Source organism: Siphateles boraxobius, unplaced genomic scaffold (assembly GCF_051911475.1).
Source record: "Siphateles boraxobius isolate OS27281-9 unplaced genomic scaffold, OSU_SipBor_1 2, whole genome shotgun sequence".
NCBI lineage: Eukaryota > Metazoa > Chordata > Actinopteri > Cypriniformes > Leuciscidae > Siphateles > Siphateles boraxobius.
This window is the reverse complement of record NW_027508810.1, coordinates 18,103,724-18,129,640: the sequence shown is the minus strand read 5'-3', so window position 1 is coordinate 18,129,640 and position 25,917 is coordinate 18,103,724. Positions and strand designations below refer to the sequence as shown.

Sequence of the window (25,917 nt, the reverse complement as noted above, 5' to 3'; positions counted from 1 at the left end):
TAGATGCCTTTTTTTATTTATAAAAGTTTAATTTTAAAGTATGTTTCTCTAAGATTTTATCAGACAAAGATGTATTTGAATGTTATTTGCAACTACATCATCTTAAACTAAATCTATAATCTAATATTTAGGGTGAAATATAGCTAATCATTTAAAGCTGATTAAAATAAATGATTAAATTTCAATTGTTGTTTACATAGTAACAAGGTTGACAGAAGTTTAACAACAAAGTGATAAAAAAGAGAGGATACTTTATTGAAGAGACAAAATCTCGTAGGAATCTTTATATTTTTATTGAAGTATAAAATAAAAATTCAGTTGCTAACATACACGTTGGTGTCAGTTTTTCCATTGTTAATATCATTGTTTGTTTGCACATATATTCATGAGGGAGTGACATAAAATGCATATTTTTCTCTGAATGGCCCAGAGGTTTTAAGGTTTTAAAGAGACATACATTGGCTGGATGGAGAAAAACATATACAGCTGCTATTTTTCAAAAGGCGAAACATCGAGTTAATATTGGGAGATGTCAGCATTACGCAGTAGCTTGTGCTCCGTGGATCCACTGGACGGCGCTGTGGTGAGAAGGAGTAGCTCTGTTCATGACTCGGATATACAGTGCTTGCGTTTCCCATGGTTCCTTCTCTTCGACTACCGCCATAGTGGTGAACGGATAGCCATCTCCGAAATGGTAAGTGAGAATCTTAAAACATCGTCCAACATGTAATTGTTTTCCTGCACAGCTCTTCATTTTTCTGTGCAAGTTGAAGTTCTTATTTGGTGGTGTTTAATATTGAACAGATCACTGTTCGATAAATAATGAAATATCTCACCGACGATGTGTCGTGGGATGACAAACTTTAGCCATCGCAGATTGCCTAAGCATGTGTGCTTCACATTTATATTCCAGGCGTCACACAAGACCTTCAGAATCAAACGCTTCCTCGCCAAGAAGCAGAAGCAGAACAGGCCGATTCCACAGTGGATTAGGATGAAAACTGGCAACAAGATCAGGTATGTTGACTTGGTTGTGCAGTAGGTTTTATTTGCCGCTGCTAAACTACGCCCGCAACTACAGTCTTGAATTGCTAGTTAGCCCTTGTTTTCTTGTCCTTTAGTTTATAGTAGCCAAACGAAAGCAGGACGCAATTACAGTGCTCAATTTTGTGGGAGTACTGCCATTATCCTGCTGAGAGCATCATCTACAGTAGTCATGAGTACTGTCATCTCCCATATGACGTGTGAAGGCTCTGTTGTGGAGACATTTCATAGGATTTAAAAAAGTTTAAAGATTAATGCCCTCGTTAGAAATGTATATGCATATCAAGCAACTTTAGCTTGCTTGTTTTCAGTACTTTAGTTGCTGCTATGTTAACAATGCATTTAAGTGATATGGGTAGTGACTTAATTTTGTGACCATTTAAACTTACATTTGCTTGGATAAAGTTTTCTATTCCTTATACTTTAAACCGTCTTATTCATGGTTTTGTGCCACACTATTTTTAGTTTTAGAGCAGTGCAGTTTACAAGAAAAACCTTGGGAGTCTTGTGTAATTCATTTTAATGGCTGTGATCCTGTGTGATGCTTTACATTTGCAAATCTTTTTGCAGATACAACTCCAAGAGGAGACACTGGAGAAGGACCAAGCTGGGCTTGTAAACAAGATTTACTTCAGCATCCCCCCTCCATCTGTTCCTTGCCAGGACCACCAACTCATCCAGAGCTGGAGAGAAGCCATGCTATCTGGAACAAGTCTCTTTTGTACAGATATTCTGGTTATGTCTTTCCTAAATAAAAGATTTGTCATCGAACCAGAATTATGTGGATCCTTGTTTAAAAAAAATCCATTCAAAGTTTTCCAATTGTTGTTTCTGCAAAAGGTTGTGGTCTTGCACAAGAATCAAGTGTTATACTAATGAACACCTTTCATTGTTTTTCTCTGAGCATTTAGGCTCATTCTTACCAAGGATAAACATTGTTTATTTATAAAAATGTCTCTAAGTTCCTTGTAATTTGGTTTATTAAAAAGATTAAATTATAAAACATAACATTCATCAGGTTAAGTAGTTGTCATATTATCATACAAATCTTGTTACTAATAAAAACATTTCAACTTGGTGTTTAATGACCCAACAAACATGCTTTGGCTTTAGTCTCAGATCTTTTCAAGCAGACCAATGTTGTACAACAGCCTCTTAAATGTAGTGAACCGCTTGTGTGCAATTCCTCCTGAGCTGTCCACCTCGATTCTATTTTCTTGAGCATGTGCTTCAACTGCTTGTGCTTGACTTGCACTGTTATTCACGTTCAAAATCCAGAAGTATTCATCGTCACAGGCTCCCAGAAGCTCTTTAATTTCATTTGGTGCGTTGTCTTTAAGATACTGCCATGCTCTTTTCCCATTGTAGTCCATGATGTCTACATTAGCACTGAATGCACCCACCAAAATCTTCATAACCATGTACTGGTCATGCATGGCAGCCAAGTGGAGAGGCGTCAGACCTCCACTGCCTCTCAAATTCACATTCACTGACAGCCCCTCTTTTTCAGCGTGCCTGAGAAGCTTAATCAGTGTCTCATCCTTTCCATTTTTGGCCAACCAGTGTAAAGCAGTAAAACCACTAATAAAGTCTTTTCTGCTCAATAAATCTCGATCTTCAGCGAGGAATTCCACTATGGTCTCATAATTCCCATCCACAACAGAGAGCATCCACGCGTGCTCCATGGGATCCAAAGCCCAGAGCGCGCCACAGTTCATTGTGTCTCCATTCGTTGCCTCCTCCTCCTCTTCTTTTGACGATTTGTGTTTGGATGATAAAATGCTTGACAATCCAGATCTGTTATTCAGAAGCAGCTCTTTTAAATACTTTTTACGCATAGCGGGCGTGAGGGAGCCCTTCTCCGAAGCATCGACGGATGTTCTGCGGGAGGCGCTGCTGCTGTTGCCCGGTTCACTGCAGACCTCCAGCTGTTTCTGAAGTCTGGATCTGCGCGAGGAGGCGCTGCTGAACGCAGGAGACACGGGTCGAGCTCCATGTCTTGAGAATCGCTCTTCAAGATTTGAGCGGAACTGGCTTGTTATCCTGTTTTTAAGGGAATCTGAATTACTTCCATTACTGCCTGAGGCTTTACAGTCTGAATCTTTTGGTTCTTCTGAGAGCAGTGCTGCTTCTCCCACAGGGGTATACAATTGTTCCTCAGTCTTGATGGGCCCACTGCTGCTCCCCTCATACATACTGGCGGATCCCTGGGAAACTATTTAGATAAGATCCAAACTGAAAAGGCTTACATAACCAGAGAAAAACATCTTCCTTATAGCCTATTCACTTTTCTAGGCTATGTTCAAATCTGGGTGGGGGGGAAAGGAACATAACATGCTTAAATGGAATAAGTTCAATTATTATAATAAACAATAATAATCAAAATCTTAAAAAAATCTTTAAAAGGATCGCTATTTAGGCTATATGCAAACATGAATGGTTTTGTTTTATATTGGGGGAAAACAAGCACTTCCTCATTTGTGTTCCCCTTTTTACATTTGTTTTTAAAACAAAACATTCACAGTAATGTAGGCTACTATTTTATATTAGGCTACACTAATATATCACATTATTTAATATTTTAATATAATCTCGTAGTTTAGCTTCAGTGTGTCGATTTACCTCTGATTAAAGTAAGAAAAATAAAATTTCATCGAACATTATCTTTTGTCCTTCTCGAAATGTTTTACGAGAATTGTAATTATTGATAAGAGTCAGTGAATCTAACCTGTATCTGAGGTGATTCATCAGATGCCGTCTCACCTGTTGTCCGCACACAGCTCTTTCTTCTCTCGTTCCTCTGAATAAAGCAGTCTACATAGTTCAACCAAATAGGTAGCTGGCCTTCACAAACCTTTTAAAGCTTATAGTTAAACGGCATTTTTTTTTTCCTTTCCGAGAATCAGAAAATTAGTTCTGTGAGCTAACCGAAACGATTCAAGTGTGTTTTTCCTCAGTTCATTTCCGACATTCAAACCCTCCCCTAAAGTCTAAAGTTCAAAAAGAGCTACCACTGACTAAATCAACACTTAAACCCATGACACTTGTGTCTATTCAGCTGGCTGACCGAATCGAAAAGAAAGTTGACCAAATCCAACGATGTAGGTCTAATATAAAATATAAATGATATAAAATCGATTTTATATTACTTATTTATAAAATGTTACGTCAGTTTTCAAATAAATCACATTCAAGCAACAAAATTGCCATTCATAATATTCCTACATATTAATATGTAACATTTAGAATAATATACATCATGCCTAAATATTATACTGAAAATAAAATAGGCCGTTTAGATGGGCTTCTGAAAATTGGACAATGAATTACTATTAAACGGGTAAGTCAGTAGACGTACGTTCCCTATTTGCATTAAAATCGTTAGGCTACTTTAAAAAAAATTGAATAGTAAGATATATTCTGTAAAAAGTGCCACTCAGCATCCTTAACTGAAGTTTGTTAGACCTGTGGAAACATGCGTGTAGATGTTGAACAGAAGATGAAGAAGACTATACCATTTAATGAAATGGGGGTCATGTTTTGGCACGATGTTTTTATTTTCATGAGTTTTCTGAGTGTTGTGGTTATTGAACTACATGCATTCTGCATATTAGTTCATTTCTAAATTATCCCAATTAAAAATTTCGCTATAATAAAAGTAACAGAAGGCACTATATGGCATCAGTCATGAATGGTACAGTCCGTCGTATCTGAGTTGGTCGCTGTAGCTTCACTCTGCTGCGGACGGTTTCCTGTGAAGGAAGGGTTCAGGGTTGATGCAGGAGAGAACCATGGCGGCCACTGAGATAGCGCGACAAGCGGTAAGAGCTCTGTTTTATTACTACGACGATGTGGTTTCGGTTTACATAACTACACTGCCGAATTTCTACTTGGTATTTTGGAAGGTGTGGCATATAACGTTAGTATAACCGAATAGCTTTCGGTATTCATTTATTCGTGAACTTGATAGCCCATTAGCAACAAACCAATCAATTATACAGTATTTAAAACCGCAAGTGTTGTTTGTGTAAAAACGATTAAAATTACATTAGCACGTTTTTTGTGTGTGCATATTTAAAATTATACTTCTATCCACGCAGCTGTTTTGGGGGAAATGGCTGGATGTTGAGGGCCAACAATAACGGACGAACATCACTTGAAGTGACTACGACTGATGAATTATAAACAACGATTTAAAAAAAACCCGTCGCATTCTCGAGTGTCATTGTGTTGTAAAATCCATATAATTCGAGCGCGTCTAAAACCGTTATGTTTAATTGCATTAGCATCCTTATGCTCGCTGGGCGTTGTCTATTATGAAGTATTTCGTACATTCATGTCAGAAACTAACATACAAAACAATTTCATTTTATGTTGTAGCAGCTTATGTACCTTTCATTCTGACGTCTCTAATGAGAGTAACGTACATAGGCGCATGAGGCAGCAGGCTCGAGAGACCGAGCTTTAAAAGCTGTTTGTTATAATAAATGACGTTTAAATCAGTCTTTACTATTCAAACCAGGGGGTTGAACCAGTATTTTCTGGTTACAGAGCAGCCAGTGGGGTGTTGCAGTCATGATGACCCCCCTTTTGACTCCTTACAGTTGTCTGGTTTTGGAATGTTGCACATGTGGGTCAGATTGGGACTGTTTGTTCAGTCAATAAGATGCTCTCACAGTCTGGCTGCTCTTAGTTGCCTGTTTTGTATTTAATGAAATGTGCATTCTTTTACTAATGTTAATGATTCCACAGTAATCCTCATAACAGAACTGATCATCTGCTTTGATTGGTTCTCACTTTAAAGGATGTGCGTTTGATTGCCTTTCATTGCAATTTAACTTAATGAAATATTTCCATTTGGATAATGGATCTTTATTACATAGACCTGTGCTGACTGAATGCTCACCCTTCGTTTTTGTTATTTTAGCAAAAATCAAATTATTTGGCACGTTCGTTCTGCTCATCGTATAGGTCACACATATGCAAACACCCACACACTAAAGGATATGCTGTAAAATGTGAGCAGACAGCCTTTCCTGCCAGAGTTTCTGCAGGCCAGGTGGCAGATCTGTGTGAACAATGGTAGAGGAAATGCTGAAGAGTGAAGACTAATATGGCCGAGATTTGACATTTGTGTTATGTTATTTACCACCGCTTTGTTTCACAGATACCTGTATTACTTGATAACGGCAACATTTGTCTGCGACTGCAAATGGTTTACGTGTGTGTTTGCCTAAATGTGGTTTCAACCGTTGAGATCAGACAGGAAAGAGGAAGTGCAGAGCTGAACCTTCGAGAGCTATACTATAGTATTACACTTTATGTCCTAGGTTCTGTGTTTAAAATGAGGTGCATGTTGTGTACCTTTTACACACTAAATTGACTGTTTAGTTTTTGCATTCTCAAGAATCTAGGTGCTTACAGTCTTTCCATTGCTGATAGTGAGGAACCCTGCAAAGGATCTGCATTGTTGAAAGTGGTCTTACTTGTTTCATTTATGGTTTGCTTTTATTTGATCTTGTTTTAGGGAGAGGGTGCACGTGCCGTCCCACTCTCCGGTCATGTTGGCTTCGACAGCATGCCGGACCAGCTGGTCAACAAGTCCGTTAACCATGGCTTCTGCTTCAATATCCTCTGTGTGGGTGAGTGTGTTATGTCGGAGCTCCTTTTTTCCTTGGGGCGAAACTCACCATTTGCTTGAGTGTATGTCACACCCCTTTGTGAACGCATTCTGATTCTGTCCTGTATCCCACTTACTAAAAACTGCTGCACTGATGGAGAGGAGTTGTAGGAACTCGAGATTTGATTTTATTCCTATCCTGATTTCATGTGCTGATTGGAGATTAGAAATCTTAACTAACTATCCATCTAAAACAGTTAACAAAAATAGGGTAAATAATTTTTTAATTTATGCATGTTATTTCTTTTTGAGGTATATTTTACTGACCCAGTCAGTAGCAAATCGTGAAGAAGGCATATGATTTTGTCCCCTCAGTAAGAGGCCATATGCCATTTAACCAAGTGAAGTTCTAGCTAAATCCTTGTGCTTCTGGTACTATGATGAAGTCTTGATGCTTTTGATATTCACTTCGCCTTTTGAAATATTTATACAGAGGCATTGTTTCAGATTCTTTGTTAGCATGCCCTAAAGTTCAGGGCATCAGCCAGGGCTTTTATCCCATTTCTGCTAAAGCTCTAAGGATGCGACCACAGAACTCACTAGAAAGTTCTCACTCCATACCTTTTAATAGCCACTGCTCATTAGCATTTGATCTGATTGGGAAATCGCTGCTTTATTTTTAGGCATCAGGCAAGGCTCTTTGCTCATGCCTCTAGTGAAAGCTTTACAGGGTCCTGTGGGAATGGGATCTAGAGGCTGAGTTTATGAAGAAATGGCAAATGTAAGCCATCCATATAATTAACATTCTGGTGGTGTTGCATGATGTCCATTTCTTCTCTGCTTGTGGTTGTCAGGAGAGCAAGAATAGCCAGAATTGCTGCATGGCTTTTAGACTTTTACACAGAAGTGTACGCATCAGCTAAATAGTGCACTTCTGATGCTGATGTGTGTAATTTTTATGTTACAAAATCATTATTCTCCTATTCCAGTTTAATATGCAGAGACAACTATTACATTAGCAAACCATGTTTAATTATTTGAGGAATATGTATATGGGGTTATTGTATCTTAGATAATGAAGAGCCTGGTGGTTATTGTTGTGTGTTTGTTACAGGGGAGACGGGTTTGGGAAAGTCCACCCTCATGGACACCCTGTTCAATACCAAATTTGAGGGTGAACCTACACAGCACAATCAGCCTGGAGTGCAGCTCAAGTCCAACACTTATGAGCTGCAGGAGAGCAACGTTCGCCTCAAGCTCACTATGGTCAACACTGTAGGCTTTGGAGATCAGATCAACAAAGAGGATAGGTGAGATCTGCTTGTGACCAAATACTTTTAAGTGAAACGATTCTTTAGTTGTTTTAACCAGAGACAAAATTAGGTCAATGGGCCTGTTTACAACACTTCATGCATTTTTACTGATCGGATAGCTTTCCGATTTGTTAAAACTGTTCCATCTTTTGCCACATAAATGTGTATCTGCAAAATATAAATCCGATCTGCAATTCCCACACTATGTGCAAATCTAACAAAGTTCACCTCAACGAAAGCAACAAAGACCAGAATCAGCCTCTGTGCACAGCCAGCCTTGTACTCTCCCAGGTTCTGGAAACAGTCCTCCGAAAAATGCGCAGCACACAGTCGAATATTTAGGTGTACTGTTCTGGAACAGTGTTGTAAATCTCCTCTTTTGGAAGGCCAAGCTAAGTAGTTTGGCTTTCGTAACGAAAAACACAGCGTCTCCATGTCATGGACCTCCAAATTTTGGACCCTTTTTCATAAAAAAAATTTGAGAAGAAGAATATGCATGCACATTTTTGGACTAGTGTTTTCCAAGCTCTGTAAATAAATAAATTAACAAACTTTTCGCCAAAAGTATTTTCATAATTAGATAAACCTTAGTTGATCAGCTTTATTTGTCATTATTCAAAGAACATTAGCTATATTCCATCTAAAGGTGTGAATTTAACTTATGGGCAAAATTGGAATATCGCATAAAACATTTGCAAATAAAGCACTGTTTACATCTAGCGAGATGAAGAGAACAAAATTGTCACTTCCTGATAAACTGGTGCAATTAATCACTAAGAAAAATATAAGTTGCTGCAGTAGGAAAGCCACTGTGGGTCTTTTTCGTATATAATATATTAAATTTGCATATAAAAAGCCACAATAATGTAAACTTTGACAACATAGTGGTTAATTTAAAAAAAAAAAAAAAATATATATATATATATATATATATATATATATATATATATATTTTTTTTTTTTTTTTTTTTTTTTATAATGTATTTATTTATTTATTCAATTTCCTGAATTGTAGCAGTTTTGGTCATAATGAGGTTTCTGACCGACAGCGGGGTAGGGTTTTGGGGGGCCCAAAAATGTATTTGGTCACAATATGAGGTAAATCTGGCCTCTGGCTTACCAACTATTTATAGATGCCTCAACCAGTTCCTATCCCCCCCAAAGCACACAACATTTTATTTTACAGTTCTGTAATAAGCCTGAAGATTTTACTACATTTACATACATACTACACTCATCTTTAAATGTTAGTGTTAACTTTTGTGTTTTTGTTCTGGTTGTAAGTTCCTTTTAATTATTTCCACCTCTTTCTTTGTTCAACTTGCAGTTACAAGTCTATTGTGGAGTTCATCGATGCTCAGTTTGAAGCGTACCTTCAAGAGGAACTGAAGATTAAACGCACTCTACACAGTTATCACGATACACGGATCCACGCCTGTCTGTATTTCATTGCTCCCACTGGACACTCACTAAAGTCCCTTGACCTGGTTACTATGAAGAAGCTAGACAGTAAGGTTGGTGATGCATTTTATTTTTAACTAATATGTGATCACACTCTGGACTGACCAATATGATTCTATAGGCAATGTTAGAAAAATCTTAGCTGGTACAGTGTTTAAAGGAGTAGTTCACTTTAAGATGAAAATGACCTCATGATTTACTCACCCTCAAGCCATCCTAGATGTATATGACTTTCTTCTTTCAAGAGCCAGGGCATTTATTAATATAACTTCGATTGTATTCGTCTGAAAGAAGAAATTCATATACACCTAGGATGGCTTGAGGGTGAGTATATCATGGGGTAATTTTCATTTTAAAGTGAACTACTCCTTTAATGCTGTGGACTATTAAAAAATACATTACTCAGGGATGTGATTTTTTTTCTGGATTTTCCGACCTGAACATGTGACCTACGTGAATCATGCAGATCTGTAAAAAAAAACAAGAGCTGCCGGAGTGAAAAAAAAGGAGATGTTACGAGGACATAATAGGCTGACGTGCGTACAGATTTTTTCCTTCCTTTCCAAGTATCAACAAGGACGTATTTGCGTTCAGCTTGTTCACCTGCTCAATTTCGTACCTCAGTCGCTCTCGCGCTACAGTGGTATCGTTGTCAGTTGACAAGAACATCACCGTTAGGCCACCAGTAGGGCTGGGCGATATATCGATATAAAAATATATTTTTAAATGTGATATGGAATTAGACCATATCGCATATATCGATATAGTTCAAATTTACGCTATGATCCTTGCTCCAAGCAAGCTGCTGACTGCTTTTGTAGAAATATGTATATCGTGCATTCTATCAGTTGCAGTTCTGGCGCCTCCGTCTCAACAGCATGTACAACGCGACAAATACTCACATCAAATGTTAACGGGGGTGTATTAATAATGTTATTGGGGGTCGTCGGGGGTCCAGGAGGAAATTGCATAACTCCTGAAACAAATTAAGACAAATACTGAAACTTGAGTCTTATATCTTTTTAGTTTGTCAAGGTAATAACATTACATCTGATAGTAATATTATCCGTGGTTCTCCAATTTTTTAGAGTGCCGTACCCCTCTTCCACTTAGCATGCAGTCACACCTTTTCCATAAAGGGACAATATTTGCCCCCTTTAATCAATTTTTCCATTTCATTTTTTTACCTTTGTAATACCTTTAAAAAATAAATAATTAATTAAATAAAACAATGTTCAATAAATAGGCAATGTTAAAAATCGTTTAATATTAATACAAATTTTGTATTAAAATCGCCAGTAGGTGGTGGTAATTCATTGTCTTTATGTGTGTCATCGAGTCATTCATTGAATCTCACGATTCGTTCAAAGCCACAGATTTCGTTGCAAAATAGAGCAATAAGCCTGACTATACTGTTTTAAATGTAGTAAATCACTTAATGTTACCCTTTTGTTTTGTTTATTAACTGTTGTATAAAATCAATGTCACATTTGAAATCCTGTGGATATTCGGGAAACATTGCATCCACATTAAAAACACTGCTGGATATCAGCCTGCATTTTTTCGCACAAACATCGCAAGCGGCTCGTGACAGAACATAGACCGACTGAATGACACTTCAATTTAAGTTGAAAATCTCCAATGAAGATTGCTGAACTCCAGCTTGTCTGTGTTTTCAGATCATCCGCGCTTCTTGAGCAGTGTAGAGAGTGCGCGCGCATGGTTGCCAGCTACTATTGAAAAGACCGGGTAGAAAACAAGTTCTTTTAACAGAACGGCTCTGATTTGGGGGTTAAATTATTGAATTCTGGCATTTGTGGCCACAGCGGATTAAACTGAAACTTTCCTATTTCAGACGACAAACTACGCTTGGCTAACGTTGCTATCTTGTTCTGTAACTCACTTGCCTAGTAACCATAGTAACGGTGCGCACGCTTTCGCGCTTTCTGCTATGACGTGGAGTGCGAGGTGCACTCAACGTTGCATGAATCTTTAGTAACAGTTAATTTTGTTATAGTGAACTTAATCCTAGTAAATCCTATACCAAATTCAAGGCTTGTAAGGCCTTAATTTGAGATTATATTTCCAATGCTATTAAGATCCCGCAGGTACCCTGGTTAATGTGTCTTGTCCCCTCACAATGACAGTAAACTAATTATTAGGCTAAGGTTACATTAACGTTACATGAGTCACGTCACATAGTGGTCTATTTTCAGTTCAAAATGGCGAAAATAGACAAAAGTTTATTAGTTTGCCTGATTATTTTTGGGATTCGTTTAACATTTATGACCTAAAAAAAACTGTCAAATAGGAAATGTTTAGTTTAACAACTTACATCTTCTCGCACTTGACCGACCGTAAACTAAAGTGCGTCGAGTCGCTCCTGTATGAGTCGCTCTCTACTAAAATTCGCACTGCGAACATAAAGCCCGCCTACTTTGATTTGATTGGTCATCTCAAATATTCTGACATTGATGAGCAGTGACAGACCAATGAGGCTCAGATGAACACACACACACACACACCCTGTCTCTGTTTGTTCTGACGTGCTTGGCGCCGCTGCGGAAGAACGCGCTGATTACAAGACTGAAGCGAACACGAAGGCTTATCACATATTTAAAGATTGAAATGGAGAAAACAGGACAGAGTAACTAGGCGGATATCGCTCATATAATTTTTTTTGACGACGTAGTTAAGGCGGCAGGCGTGTGTTGCTTAGGCGGCCGCCTTAGTAACAAACTGCTGCGGGAAACCCTGCTATTGTTAAATTTCTATTATCTATTTAATGTTAATAAAACAACAAAACATAGAGGAAATCACTCACTGCTCTTGACTGAGAAGAACTTTAAATAATAGCTTTAATAAGAATGAATGTATAATTTATAATTTATTTGTATAATTTAATTATAATGTATAATTAATTTATAACATTTGCTCTCACTTTGCGGAAAAAATATGGGGATATATATCGTATATCGATATTCAGCCAAAATATATCGGGATGTGACTTTTGGTCCATATCGTCCAGCCCTAGCCACCAGGTCTTAAACAGGCGACAACCTTTACTGATGTCTCTTATTCATTAAAATGAATCTAATAACTTTAAGGTTAGGCTACACAGCTAGAGCAGCACTCTTTAAAGCTGATGATACACGAGGGCAACTTTTTGCCAGCTTTTTGCCCAGCAACATTGCTGGCAAGTCTGACTATGTTTTGAACCGATAGCAGCGGTCAGGGCGGGTGGCGGAGTGGTGGGGGAAGTTGTACCAGTACTGTGGTTACTACCCACAGAGTGGTGTTTGAAAAGCGGGGGTCTCGGTATATTTTCCTTCTTTTTTTGTCCTTAGCCAATCACATGCCTGATTACTACATGACTACGTAATTTAGAAATCAATATTATATATTTTGACTAATAGTAATAATAATGATTACAAAAAAAACGTATTTCAAATTTAAAAACTCATTAAATGAAACTAATGTCTGCTATATATGTGGCTTAGCATTATTTACTGTTTCACTGTACAGAGCAGTTTGGTTTAAGATGTGGGTTATTAAGCATTAAGCTGATGGCTATGCCATGTTTAATGTCATTGGAGCTGTGTAGATGGAGTCAGTGAAGGTCAGCTGTGTAATACTGCATTCTCTTTCATCTCTCTCTGTGCTGCACAGTTACCCTGAACAAAGATGTCCTCTTAGATCTGAAGCTGAAACTAACAGTAGCCTCACATGCTTGAGAAGAGATTCCTGTGTACTCACACTGTCTAAACCTTTATTTGAAGTGTCCATGTTAACCTCACAATTCACCAGTAGTAAATTGCAGGAAACAGGCAAAGCGTTAAGCTAGTGGCCAGGCTACTGAGAATAGTACAAAGATGGTGGTGTGGGTGGCAGGAGTGTAAAAATTGAGTGAGTGGGATCAGAGCACACTATATGTGCGTGCGTGTGTGTGCGAGACAGAGTCACAAGTGAAGAGGGGTGTCTGATCAATACATCAATCAAATTACAATTTGTAAAAACTTACACCTATTCATAAGTTTTCTGCGCGCACACATACGTTCAAAGAGTGAGTTCTCTTTCACTTCTTTAGTGCTTGAACGTACAAATACAGACAAAATTATTAATCGAATTGTAGCCTAATCGTATCGCAGAAATTGAGCTTTTGGCAAATATCTTATTGCTGGCTGTGAGACGTGATGATCCATCCGTTTTAAACCCCTAGTTTGAAGGCATATTGCGATGTGAGCAGGCTGAGGTTATGTAAGCCTTCACAGGCTTCTAGAGTTCATTTTTGTAGAGTTCAATGTAAAAAGAGGATAATCTATTTGTGTCATTTCATGTGTCTGCACTGCAGCAGCATCTGCTTATAGAGAATAAAGTAAATTCAGCCTTTTTCTGTTATATGTCTGCTATTTATTCAGTTTGCTCAGACATAAAAGACGAGAGAATCTCCGTGTCTATATTTATCTGGACTCAGCCAGATGTTTTGAGGTTGCTTTGAGTTGCTTACATCCAGATTTAGTAGTAATAACTTTTTACTCACCATAGCCGTGTGAGGTTTTATGTCAGCATGCACAATAAATCATCTGTCCATTGCTGTCTGGTTGATGTCATCATCTTAATTAGTATTAATATAAATTGATTTAATTTCTGATTACTGTCTATTTCCAAATGCTTACAAATAATCTTTCTCCTCTTATATACAGGTGAATATCATCCCTATCATTGCCAAATCAGATGCCATCTCAAAGAGTGAACTGGCAAAGTTCAAAATCAAAATTACGAGTGAGTTGGTTAGCAATGGTGTCCAGATCTACCAGTTTCCCACCGACGATGAGACTGTGGCCGAGATCAACTCAACCATGAATGTAAGGAGCTTGATGCTGAACATCATTCATACTTTTATTCATTCCTGTTGTTACATGCACTAAACAATATGTGCTTTTAAAGTGTTGGGTAATAAGTTATAAATATGACTTATTCTAAAAAAAAAGAACCATAACTCCTAAGTATTAAACTTTGATGTGTAACTCATTCCACATTGTGTGTATTTTGGAAATGAGTGATAGCTAAAATCATGCTGATACTTGAGAAAAGGTTTGCTGCAATGTTTCTGTCTAAAATCTAGTTACTATGTGCTATATAAGAGAACAAAATATATTTATCTACAGTATGTTGGTATTATGTAATTAGATAAACAAGATTAAGAATGATGTGTTCCTCTTCCACTTGAAATTCTATTACATAGAGTCAGTCACAAATGTACCATGTCCTGTTATGCTTGGAGACAACACAGCCATATTTTATACTTCAGCGCTCGCCCAGTTTGAATTTCAGGTCACAGTTCAGCAGTTTAAGTGAGAAAGAGTCCATATGGTGTCCAGCTTTCTTGCCTGTGTTTGCTCACAGGAAAAGACACCACAAAAGAAGAGCATTGAGCATAGTAACATGACATCCAATGAATGAATGTCACTTTCACCACACAGCCTGTGTCTGCAAGGTTACTGTGGGGGTCTTCCAGTACTGGTTAACCATTGGAAATGCAGATAGCTGACATCAGGACAAATCCCACTCGGTTATAGTGGGATGTGCCCTCATATCTTTCTCAATGGTTGTAAAGGCTGTTCTTGTCTTGTAAATATCTTCTTAACAAGGTGATTTATTTACGAGGTCTTCGCTACCGTGAGACGTAGTGCTTCAGTAGAAATGAGGATACTATATTGTTCCCCATTGTGTTCATAGTATCCAAGACTGATTGTCAGACGAGTGCCTTAAGTTACATTACTGTTAAAAAATGTGGGTTTGATGAGATTGTTTAAGTGTTTGTTTTAATTAGAACTGCTCTCTAGAGTCAAGTCCTGGTTATCTTTTAAAGATAAATTCATGCATGCCTTTGTTTTATCGTGCCTGGATTACTGTAACTATTTATATGTTGGTCTACCTCAGTCCTCAATATCATGACTTCAGATGGCCCAAAATGCTGCAGCCAGGTTTTTAACTGGCTCTTGTAAGCAAGAGCATATTACTTTTAAGCATATCTTAAAATCTTTAAACTAGCTGCCAAAGTGTGTAATAAAATTACCTAGGCTATGGAACCGTCTCCCCTTATCTGTGAAAACATCAAATATTGTTTGAGTTTAAATCTAAACTGAAATCTTATATTTACTTTGGCTTTTTAAACTTTGTATGTTAAATTTGCTGATTTTATTTTGTATTGTTTCCTTTCATTGTTTTATCTTATCTGTACAGCACTATGGTTCAACTGCTATTGTGTTTATCGGTGCTTAATAAATACAAATACAAGTGTTTTTGAAAGAAGAATCTAATTCTCATCAAGGCTGCATTTATTTGATCGAAAATACAGTAACAACAGTAATATTGTGAAATTATTTTTCAGCATCATTACTCCAGTTTTCAGTGTCACTTGATCGTTCAGAAATCATATTAATATGCTGATTTGGTCCTTAAGAATAATTTCTTGTAAATGTTGAGTAAAAATAGAATCCTGAAAAGAACAGCATTTATTTGAAATGGAAGTTTTTGTAACAATATAAATGTCTTTACTGTCACTTTTGATCAATTTAACTAATCCTTGCTGAATAAAAGTATTAATTTCTTTAAATATATATATATATATATATTGTCCCCAAACTTTTGAAAGGTAGGTATGTGTAGGATTGTAAAGGTTTATATAAGCATACATGGACTAATATAGATTTAAATGCTGTGTCATCTTGTCTGTTATAGAAAAAAATTTAAATAGACTGCAGTATTTCTGCTAAATTATTTGTTTGTGGGATTTTTTTTGTGTTCTGCAGGGTCATTTGCCTTTTGCTGTAGTGGGAAGTACTGAGGAAGTGAAGATTGGGAACAAGATGGTGCGAGCACGCCAGTACCCCTGGGGAACCGTCCAGGGTAAGTTCTAGTCACGTCTTCCAGAGGAAATGACACTGAGCTCTTCCCTCTGTTTGGCCATGGCCTCTTTGTTCAGGACATCCAAACCCATCCCGTCCCTCCCTTTTAGCAGCGTTGTGTCTGGACACTCCTTCTTTTTCTTTCCTTCTTGCATTTTTTTCACAGAAGGGCAGAATACTAATGTATTAGAGCTGTCAAAAAGAGAAAACTGAGCTGTAATTTCCATGTGACTAACCACTGTGGATCCAGTCAAATGACATCAGTAACAGTGCTGATTGGTTGATGGTACTAAAATAACACTCGCTATCTCAAAACCCTTCATTGATGACTATCCTGAGCAGTGATGTGAAAGGCAGTATTTACAATTTTCTGCTCACCAAGTCTGCATTTATTTAATCAAAAACACAGGAAAAAATTGTAATATTGTGAAATATTACAATTTAAAACAACAGTTTTCTATTTTAATATATTTGAAAATATAATTTATTCCTGTGATGTCAAAGCTAAATTTTTAGCATCATGACTCCAGTTTTCAGGGTCACATGATCCTTCAGAAATCATTCTAATATGATTTGATGCTCAAGATTGTTGATGAATGTTACACAAGTACAAATTGCAATGCCCTCTTGCCTATTAATGAAAAAATGAGGATCTACAGTACAATGATGTTCATTAGTGATTTTCAATAAGCTGTGAAAGTCCAATTCACTTAATTCACAATTTGTTCTGTCAGTTTTTTATTAATGTATGTTGTATGCATGCAGTGATTTGATTCATAACATTAGAGCAGCAGTGCTGTGGTTGTCCTCAGGCTGTCTGTGACAAACCTCTGAATCTCTCTCTCTCTCTCTCTCTCTCTCTCTCTCTCTCTCTCTCTCTCTCTCTCTCTCTCTCTCTCTCTCTCTCTCTCTCTCTCGGCACATGAGGCTGCAGGGCAGGACACGTGGTCTTACTTAATTTAGCTTGTTGTAAGGCTGAGCTCACTGAGGAAAAATATGTATATATATATATATATATATATATATATATATATATATATATATATATATATATATATATATATATATATGTGTGTGTGTGTGATGTGTGTGTTTTCATGCACTGCTGCTGCATGTCATTCGTTTACTCAAGATTTTTGGGCACACAGTTTACTTGAGTTGATGAAACCATGCAGAAAGGGATGCATTTCTATGAAAAAGTGAGCAGGTAAAAAAATGTATCCTTTAGACTTCAGTTGAAAGTAGGGTCCAAGCCATTACTAGAGACTAAATTATCAAACCAGCCAGCTTTTAACCAGCCAGTAAGCATCCACCTAGCATCCACTCTGAACACCTTAGCAACCACATAGCAATAGCCTGGCAACCACCGAGAACACACTTGTGTTAGTTTTGCACAGACAAGCAGCACTCATGATTTCTTCAGCAAATGTAAAATATAAATTTGTTAATACAGGTACAATAACAGCTGTGGGGAATGTTGTAGTGTCAATAATACTTGACACTTGTATTGCTGGTCTAAGTTATACAAACTGACTGTTAATAGAGGTCATGTCTGTTCTTCTGAAAGGCTTCCTCGTTTCAGTGGTATAAAATGAAAGAATGTCATCAAAAGTCACATTCGTGTATTTTAGGAAATTTGACCCTATTTTAAGTTCTGCAACTGGTCACCATTTCTTTGGAGCATTATTTTTTTTGATCACCTTTGTTTTTTTACAGTCTTGCAGTGACAGGATTTTTTGTTAAATAAAATATAAACTACCCAGAACTTTTAGACTAACTCCACCCTTAAAGGAATGTAGTAATTAATGTGTGTGGCATGTCCTGGAGGAAGTTATTTCCTTCTCTTTTAATGTCCCAATAAGACTTTGGTTTAGTGCTCATTTCCCGTTGAATATCATGTGTTTTCCAGTGGAGAATGAGAATCACTGTGATTTTGTGAAGCTGCGAGAGATGCTGATCAGGGTCAACATGGAGGACCTGCGAGAGCAGACTCACACTCGCCACTATGAGCTATACCGCCGCTGCAAGCTGGAGGAGATGGGATTCAAAGACACCGACCCCGACAGCAAACCCTTCAGGTGAAGAGGGTCACGATCACACCAACAATCTGGAGAAAGTTCTCTGTCACAACTTATCACACAAAGATTTATAGTCTGCATGTACAGGCGTAAATTAATGGTTAAATATCTTTTGCATCTGGTTTGTTGTCTTCAGCCTCCAGGAAACATACGAGGCCAAGAGGAATGAGTTCATGGGGGAGCTGCAGAAGAAAGAGGAAGAGATGAGGCAGATGTTTGTCCAGAGAGTCAAAGAGAAGGAAGCAGAGCTGAAGGAGGCAGAAAAAGAGGTTTGTTTGTTTGTTTGTATGTATAGTCTGTAATTTTTTACAAAGTTGTTATTAAGGTCTCAAAAGTGGTACCAAAAGCTGACGATACATGGTATGTAGCTGTATATCTGGTATGATTTATAATATAAAATACAACTAAACTGTATTTTTTTTAAAGTAAGTGTTCAGTCCTATAAATTGGACTATCTACAGTAATGTAAAGCTTTGTTTGTTCAGTAACAGCTCACATACTGACTCTTTGGTGTTCACATCACAGCTTCATGAAAAGTTTGACCGTCTCAAGAAGCTTCACCAGGATGAGAAGAAGAAACTAGAGGACAAGAAGAAGTCTCTCGATGATGAGCTGAACGGCTTTAAGCAGAAGAAGACGGCTGCTGAGCTGCTGCAGTCACAGGCCCAGCAGGCAGGGAGCTCCGCAACACTCAAGAAGGATAAAGAGAGGAAAAAGTAAGTATTGACCTCCACGTGGTTCCTAACCCTCACAACCTTCCCTCCCCGAGACCCAAGACGATCACGATGCAGGAGATCATGTGTACAAGTGTGTGTGCATTTTCACTGACCGCCCGGTAAGCTTGCAGGGAATGTTAAATTTAGATCATTACCATAACTATGGAATTCAAATGGATGGTGTTGACAGTATGTCAGTGAAATGAAAGGTCTAGTTTGAGCATATACACTACTGTTCAAAAGTTTTAGGTCAGTAAGATTTTTTTTCTTTGAAATAAATAAATCCTTTTAGCAAGAATGCATTAAATTGATCAAAAATAACAGTAAAGACATTTATAACGTTACAATAGATTTCTATTTCAAATAAATGCTGTTCTTTTGATCAAATTGTTGATCAAATTCATCACAGAATCCTGCTTTTTATTTATTTATTTATTTTGATCTCAGTTTCCACTAAAATATTAAGCAGCACAGTAAATCAGCATTTTAGAATGGTTTCTGGAGGATCATGAGACACTGAGGACTGGAGTAATCAGGAATAAATGACATTTTAAAATATATTAAATTAAAAAACAGTTATTTTAATTTGTAATATTTCAGAATTTTACAGTTTTTACTGTATTTTTGATTAAATTAAAGCAGCCTTTGTGAGCATAAGAGACTTCTTTAAAAAAACATTTTAACGACCGATTTTAATCTTACTGACCCCAAACTTTTGAACTGTAGTGAAGCTACTCGTATTATTGTGCAATTAGATCTGTAGCAAGGTTAGATGTTATGGGAAGGAGGAGGTGGGAACCTGCGAACATTCAAAGACTTTAATCAACAAAATCAACAAATACAAAATGAAAGTAAAGACAGCAGCCCCTCACGGGCGACTGCTGTCACATAAAAAAACAACATAACAACATAAATCCAGTCCTGGCCTCTCTCCTCCTTCACCGTCGTCACTCCTCCTTTTATGCTTCCGCTCCTCCGTGAGAGATACGAGAGAGGTGTCGCTGGAAAGTAGAGCATACTTTAATTGTGACCTCTTAACATCACAGTCTGATGTGTGGGATAAGTCTTGTATTAGTAGAACATGTTAGACAATTCTATATAGTTATATTTTCTATATAATTATATGTAATTACCACTATAATTTTCATGGTTTGTAAAATTAAATTATTAACATATATTAAAAGAACAATATATTTTATTCACATTTAATCAAAGGGTCATGCACATTCAATCTGAAAAGTGGACTAGTAATTAGAGCTCAAATAAAGTGCTTCAGTAATGCTGGTAATCAACCATGGTTGTGTATTCAAGCTGATTTGCTGCATTCACCTGAATACTATATGGGAAGAGGACACTTGCAGTGACAAGGTTTACCTTTTTGTTGTTTTTCCCCCAAATCAATTTCTCCTGTATTTTTAACTGTTTTCCCCCTGAAGCTTCTTGTTTGTCCTCATGAGGCAGCAGACCACTGCTATAAAACACTTGCTATATTTCACATCACTGAAATACTAAGGAAGCAGTTTTGCAAAACATAAAGTGCAAGAAAGTAAAGTGAAATAGACATATGAAGGCCAAGTATGGTAACCCATCCAAGTTAGTGCACACACATTAGCAGCAGTGAGTAGTGAACATACACGCACACACCTGGAGCAGTGGGTAGCCATTTTGCTGTGCCGCCCAGGGAGTGATTGGGCGTTAGGTTCCTTGCTCAATTTTCTGCCAGTATTGAGAATCGAACCTGCAACCTTTTGTCCAAATCCAAAACTTGAGATTGAACAGTTTCTTACCACTTTCCTTTCCATTATCTAGTGGGCGATATTTATTCTTACATTTAGAAGATAGCCAGAGAAAGTGTTACAGTTTTCCTCAATGCTCATGCAGGCCAGGGCATGTACAATATTCATTTTGATGTTGCTTGTAAGGTGTCTTGTCTAGTTTGTACACGTGTCATGTACGTCTCATCCATGCTGTTTTCCAGTTAACTCCTCACCTGCTCCCAGTCCTGCATGAGTCACCTTATGCTGGTAAGGCTTTCATAGTATCTCTTAAGACACAAACCCTCATCCGCAAGAGGGGACTAAATTACAAAAACACATGTAATGATGATGGTCAGTTACACTGATCCTGTAATTGCAGTGTTAAAGCACTGCAGTAGTAATTGCATTTCCTATTCATGCTTAAAAGTCTTAAACACTGGCAATGTGAAGAATATCTATGGTAGCAGTAGGGGATATTATGTCACCAGCGTCAGGCGAGAGTTTATTGCTCTCCCTATGTGATGTGCAGCCATCTGCCATCTGAATCCATAACAATCTGCTGTTGTTTGCACTCCACACTGCTCTTCCACAAACTCACACAAAAGAGCCTTTAATGGCTCGGCTCCTACAGCTGGGTCACACTAGTCCTACACTTGGCCTAAAGCTTGAGCTATCCCTTGTCACATATCTATTAGTAATAGTTAAGTAACACGTTAATGTTGGGATATCCGATTTATGTAAATAACACAGCAGAAGAGACAATGTAATTAGTTTTATGCAGCACAAAGAGAGAACAATTCTAAGCCTTACCACATACACCCCCTGCAACTGCTTTCAAGTGTTTTAACAGATGCACGACTAACATTTTGGATCTTTTTTATTTATTTTTATGTGTGAATACAACCGTGTGTAACCTGTAGGGAACAATAATCTTCCTTCTCTCTCGTTTCCAGTTCAGGATTCCTGTAGAAAGTGCTCCCCCTGCCCGCTGTGAATGAGCTCTCCCCCCTCAGTGTTCCTGAGCCATGCTGTTCCCGTTCCCGTTCCCTCCCCCCTCTCTCCCGCCCCACATCCCCCAGTTTCACACATAACATAGCTGAGGAGGGATATTAACTGTGAATGGAATCCTTTTTTTTTTTCATTTTTAAAATTCCATTTGTTCTTCTTTGTTTTACTTGCTGTGTTATGATGTCATAATGATATTGCTTTGTTTTGCATGATAAGTGTATGAATCAACTTTAACATGAGTGGCTACTGTTGCAGTAGTGGGCACACAGGTTAAAATGAGACAAATTGGATTTTACTGTTAGTACCATAATTTTCATTGGTACTATAATGGGAAGATAAATGAGCTGCTTTCAGTGCATTTAGGAACATGAGGAGTAATGAAGTGGTGTTTTGTCTCATTTTAGCTCATGCATGTTATGTAGATGCTCTCTGGTCATCTGCAGCCATATCTCAATGTTGTTTTTTATTTTTATTTTTATAAACCTGTCATTCCTATGCTTGTATTAGTTTAGAAAAAACTTCATATTGGCACATTTCATCCAAATGTAAGCACCTTTTTATAGTTCTTTATTTTTGTGATATTTTATTTTTCACAAAATTAAAATAAAAATAACAATTCACTTACTAATCTTTAAATATCAATTGCAAGGGGACCAATAAAGCTTCTTTCATAAAGCTTGAAACTGTGGAAAATCATTGTGTATGGTTATCAAACGGTTTTGCATTATTCATGCAAGTGTTACTAACTGTTTATTTACGGTGTTTGATTTGCTTACTATGTAATGGAAAATCCTGATTCCTCATTTATAGACCTTAGTCAGGGTTGCGCCACATTTAATTTTTGACGGGAATGAAAACGAGGCTGTGAGGAATAGAAGACGTGATCTGATTGTTCCGCTGACATAATGTTTTTCTGGAAAACAACCTTCAGTAGACAACTCTATAAAAGTTCTGGGACCTACATGGGACCTAGTGATCTAGGACATTTATATAGTGTGTGCCATTGTAAAGATTGTGTGTTTATCCCTCACAGCCTCGTTTTCATCTGCATTAAATTCAATATGGCAGTTTAGAGAAGAGCTGGACTTTCACCTTTAAAGCAATTTACTATATGCTTAATTGAGCATATATAATAATAATAATAAGACCCGCTTAGTCCTACATCCAGTTTGTGGCCTGTATTCTCAAATGACGAGCTGCCTGACCACTGCCACAAGTCAATGTTAACTGAACTTTATTATAAGATCCTTGTGACCAAAAAGTGAGAAAATTTAGTCATTTTAATCCATTTATATGTCTCACTGCAGAAAATGGTTTTATTTTCTGTCTCTTAAGCAAGTTGTAAAGGATGTTTTCAAAGCTACAATTAAAGATACCAGACTGTTCAGCAAAATCAAAGTGAATCGAACATTTAGTTATGGATGGTATTTGGATGCTGGTCTTTCAACAAGTGGTATTGATGTGATTGGTATTTAGCACTTTATTAACTCTCTTGCTCCCTCCAGTCTCCCTGCTCACTGCCATGTGTGTATTTACTTTCCTTTGCAGTAATCCCTGGCTCTGCACTGAGTAGTATGGCTTTGATAAGGGACCAGGCCCAGACTCTTTGGTTAACCGGTACCCCGAGGCAGTGTGGACCCGGCCCTCTGTGTTTCTTATAGATCACCTCTTGTGTTTTCATTGTGTGCTCTTTCTGCAGCTTTTGCTAACATTATATTTATTGTGTTACCAAAACCTTTGCTGAATGCTGTGCTTATTTGCGGTGAATGTTTTGTGTTACTAATATGCTTAAGATTTTTGCCTCTTCAGAGATGTGTGGAGGGAAAATGCAATTATTAGAATCACTGTCCCAGTTAAGCTGTTTCATTCTTTAAAAAGATTTAGATTGGGTTACTCTTGACCACAAATGTATCACTTTAAGAATGCAAGCTGAAAGCAATGTTGCATTGAATGAACCCATGCATGTTTAAAAGCAACTTGTGAAGAGGATGCACAATGCATTTGAAGCAGGGCAGAAGGACGCGTGTTCCTATCCGCCCACATTCAGAATGCTTCATGCTTTTGGCTGGCAAAAGAAAAATCTGAGTGCCCATTTCCAATTGACTGATGTAAACTTGTCTTCCCACTGGCACTGATACCCAGTTCAATGCCCTCCTGATACTTTCTCTAATCTGCGTTTGTGTCTCCTCTCTTCCTCTAGCTTCTTTTAACTCTGTCTTGGCCACCCGTTGGAAGAGGGGATTGCAGCTTCCACGAGAACTAAGCGTCCACTCTTCTTCCTGTCTTTTTCACTCCGTCAGCCTTGTTTGAATGTTTTATTTAATTTTAATTTTTTTGTTTTCATTTTTAAACATTCATGCTGTGTGCCCTATTGAACATGGCCTTATGTGGGCTTAACATGGTATTTTTTCAACAAATATTAGCGCTGTTTTCTAATTAGGGCATGCCAAGCAGTCCCTCATTAGTATTTTTACAGACATCATTTTCTGGTGACACCAGAGCCAAAGCTCTGATAGAAAGGCTGTTAACTAAAGCAATGCTTTTGAGTTTCAGTTTAGCATTTCACATCTATGATATTGCCTTGTTCAATTAAACTGTTTAGTTTCTTTTATGGATATGTGTTAGTGAATAAAGCTGCATGTACTCATCAACCTTAACACAGTGCTAACTGTGAGGAGCGAATGGATACTAACTTATTTGCAAACACTATGGTTAATTTAGGGTGTGAACTATAAGTTGAGTAAGAATATCTTTAATAAGACTTAAGCATTTTGACACGCTGGCTGTGAATATTGAGAAAATCCAAAGAAAATGGTCCCGAAAGTTCCTGGTTGTTAATGCATCAAATGTGTTAAGTGAGAGAGATTGAACTGTAATTTAATGAGAATCTTTATCTGGAAGCATGTGCAAAATCGGAGAGGTTTGTATTGTATGTTTTGTAATCCCCTTTACATTTTACAGGACACATTTCAAGTCTTAAACACTCACAGCAATATAGTTATAATTATTTTATTTAAAATATAATCTTAGGGAGTAATGGAGCACCTATTGAAATACCATGTAGGTCACATTCAGTGCCACTTTTATATTCTTTATCTTCTGTTCTTTTGCATGCCCTGAACATATTTTTGTTTATATATGGAGTTATTCTTTGATTAGACATTTACACTTCAAATGCTTCATACTTTGGACCATTTTATTATGTGTATTTATTTCAGGTACAATGTGCAGTTAAGTTCATTTTATAAATTACATTTTCCATTTTGCCAAATATTGCATAGAGATATACATCAAGGGTTTTCAGTAATTTCAAGTAAGTCAGTTATGGGGTACAGACGTTTATGCATATGTGCAGTACATATAATTTTTAAGGACCTATTTTGCTTATCAACTTTGAAATCTGTTTTAATGACATTGACAAGTGACTATTTTTTTGTGTGTGAAACATTTTGGGTGTCAAGACTGGCCTACATTTTTCTAGTCATCTTCCATATTTTCCCCTTAATGTCAATTACCCCTACCCCTGTAATCCCAGAAATGTGTGTTTAATCAGTATTTAACTGTAGTAAGATTCCATGGTGTACATTTTCAATAAAATTACATTAAAACAACTTTGACATGCTATTTCATAATTTACCCTCCAAATAACTTGTAAAAAATGTATATGTAATATATTATATATCATATGTATATATAAATATATATCAAAAGGAATTAGAATAAATTATGATTTTTTTTTTCTTTGCATATATATAAACAAAAATTAGTTACATCTTTGTGATGTGAAACATTTTAGGTAAAATTATATTATAAACATACTTGTATGGATTATATGAATAAAAATGTAGCCTATATAAATTCATTGCGCAGGTAACACTAAAAAGATTCAGATGCTACTACACAATGGTAAGGTGTGACAGTAAAAATAGACTTGTGTCTCAAAACCTAGTCAGCTGCCTACCAAGACAGCATTTTGGCCATCATCTCTTTCAAACCTAGATAGCATAGG

The 25,917-nt window shown here is 37.2% G+C and overlaps 3 protein-coding genes and 1 non-coding gene across 12 annotated transcripts; 3 read left to right on the top strand and 1 right to left on the bottom strand.

The window, feature by feature from the left end:
• Window positions 1–271: 271 nt before the first annotated feature.
• On the bottom strand, window positions 272–4,048 carry sowahd (sosondowah ankyrin repeat domain family d). Of its 5 annotated transcripts, none has more exons than XM_077236296.1 (2): window positions 3,808–4,048; window positions 272–3,259 (listed from the first exon to the last, which is right to left on the bottom strand). In XM_077236296.1, the coding sequence occupies exon 2, from the start codon at window positions 3,237–3,239 to the stop codon at window positions 2,160–2,162; it is 1,080 nt and encodes a 359-aa protein (XP_077092411.1). In that variant the 5' UTR covers window positions 3,240–3,259; window positions 3,808–4,048; the 3' UTR covers window positions 272–2,159. The 5 variants fall into 5 exon arrangements, with proteins under 5 accessions (XP_077092411.1, XP_077092407.1, XP_077092409.1 ...); XM_077236292.1 differs by having other exon boundaries at window positions 272–3,352; window positions 3,808–4,010; XM_077236294.1 differs by having other exon boundaries at window positions 272–3,352; window positions 3,773–4,004.
• rpl39 (ribosomal protein L39) lies at window positions 515–1,815 on the top strand. The gene is made up of 3 exons (XM_077236297.1): window positions 515–694; window positions 914–1,017; window positions 1,615–1,815. Exons 1-3 carry the CDS (start codon window positions 530–532, stop codon window positions 1,661–1,663), a joined length of 318 nt encoding a protein of 105 aa, XP_077092412.1. The 5' UTR covers window positions 515–529; the 3' UTR covers window positions 1,664–1,815.
• On the top strand, window positions 1,139–1,270 carry LOC143744645 (small nucleolar RNA SNORA69). Its single transcript, XR_013205862.1, has one exon. It is a non-coding gene; the product is annotated as a small nucleolar RNA SNORA69 (small nucleolar RNA).
• A 696-nt stretch (window positions 4,049–4,744) lies between the features above and the next one.
• septin6 (septin 6) lies at window positions 4,745–25,519 on the top strand. 5 transcript variants are annotated; one of them, XR_013205861.1, is made up of 11 exons: window positions 4,745–4,865; window positions 6,572–6,686; window positions 7,779–7,974; window positions 9,305–9,491; window positions 14,142–14,303; window positions 16,254–16,350; window positions 18,259–18,427; window positions 18,564–18,696; window positions 18,953–19,143; window positions 20,455–20,511; window positions 21,854–22,591. XR_013205861.1 is itself a non-coding variant. In XM_077236289.1 (11 exons), the coding sequence occupies exons 1-10, from the start codon at window positions 4,821–4,823 to the stop codon at window positions 21,123–21,125; spliced, it is 1,299 nt and encodes a 432-aa protein (XP_077092404.1). In that variant the 5' UTR covers window positions 4,745–4,820; the 3' UTR covers window positions 21,126–21,167; window positions 21,854–25,519. The 5 variants fall into 5 exon arrangements, 4 of the variants coding, with proteins under 4 accessions (XP_077092404.1, XP_077092403.1, XP_077092401.1 ...); XM_077236289.1 differs by lacking the exon at window positions 20,455–20,511 and adding an exon at window positions 21,122–21,167 and having other exon boundaries at window positions 21,854–25,519; XM_077236288.1 differs by lacking the exons at window positions 20,455–20,511; window positions 21,854–22,591 and adding an exon at window positions 24,109–25,519.
• The last annotated feature ends 398 nt before the right edge of the window (window positions 25,520–25,917 follow it).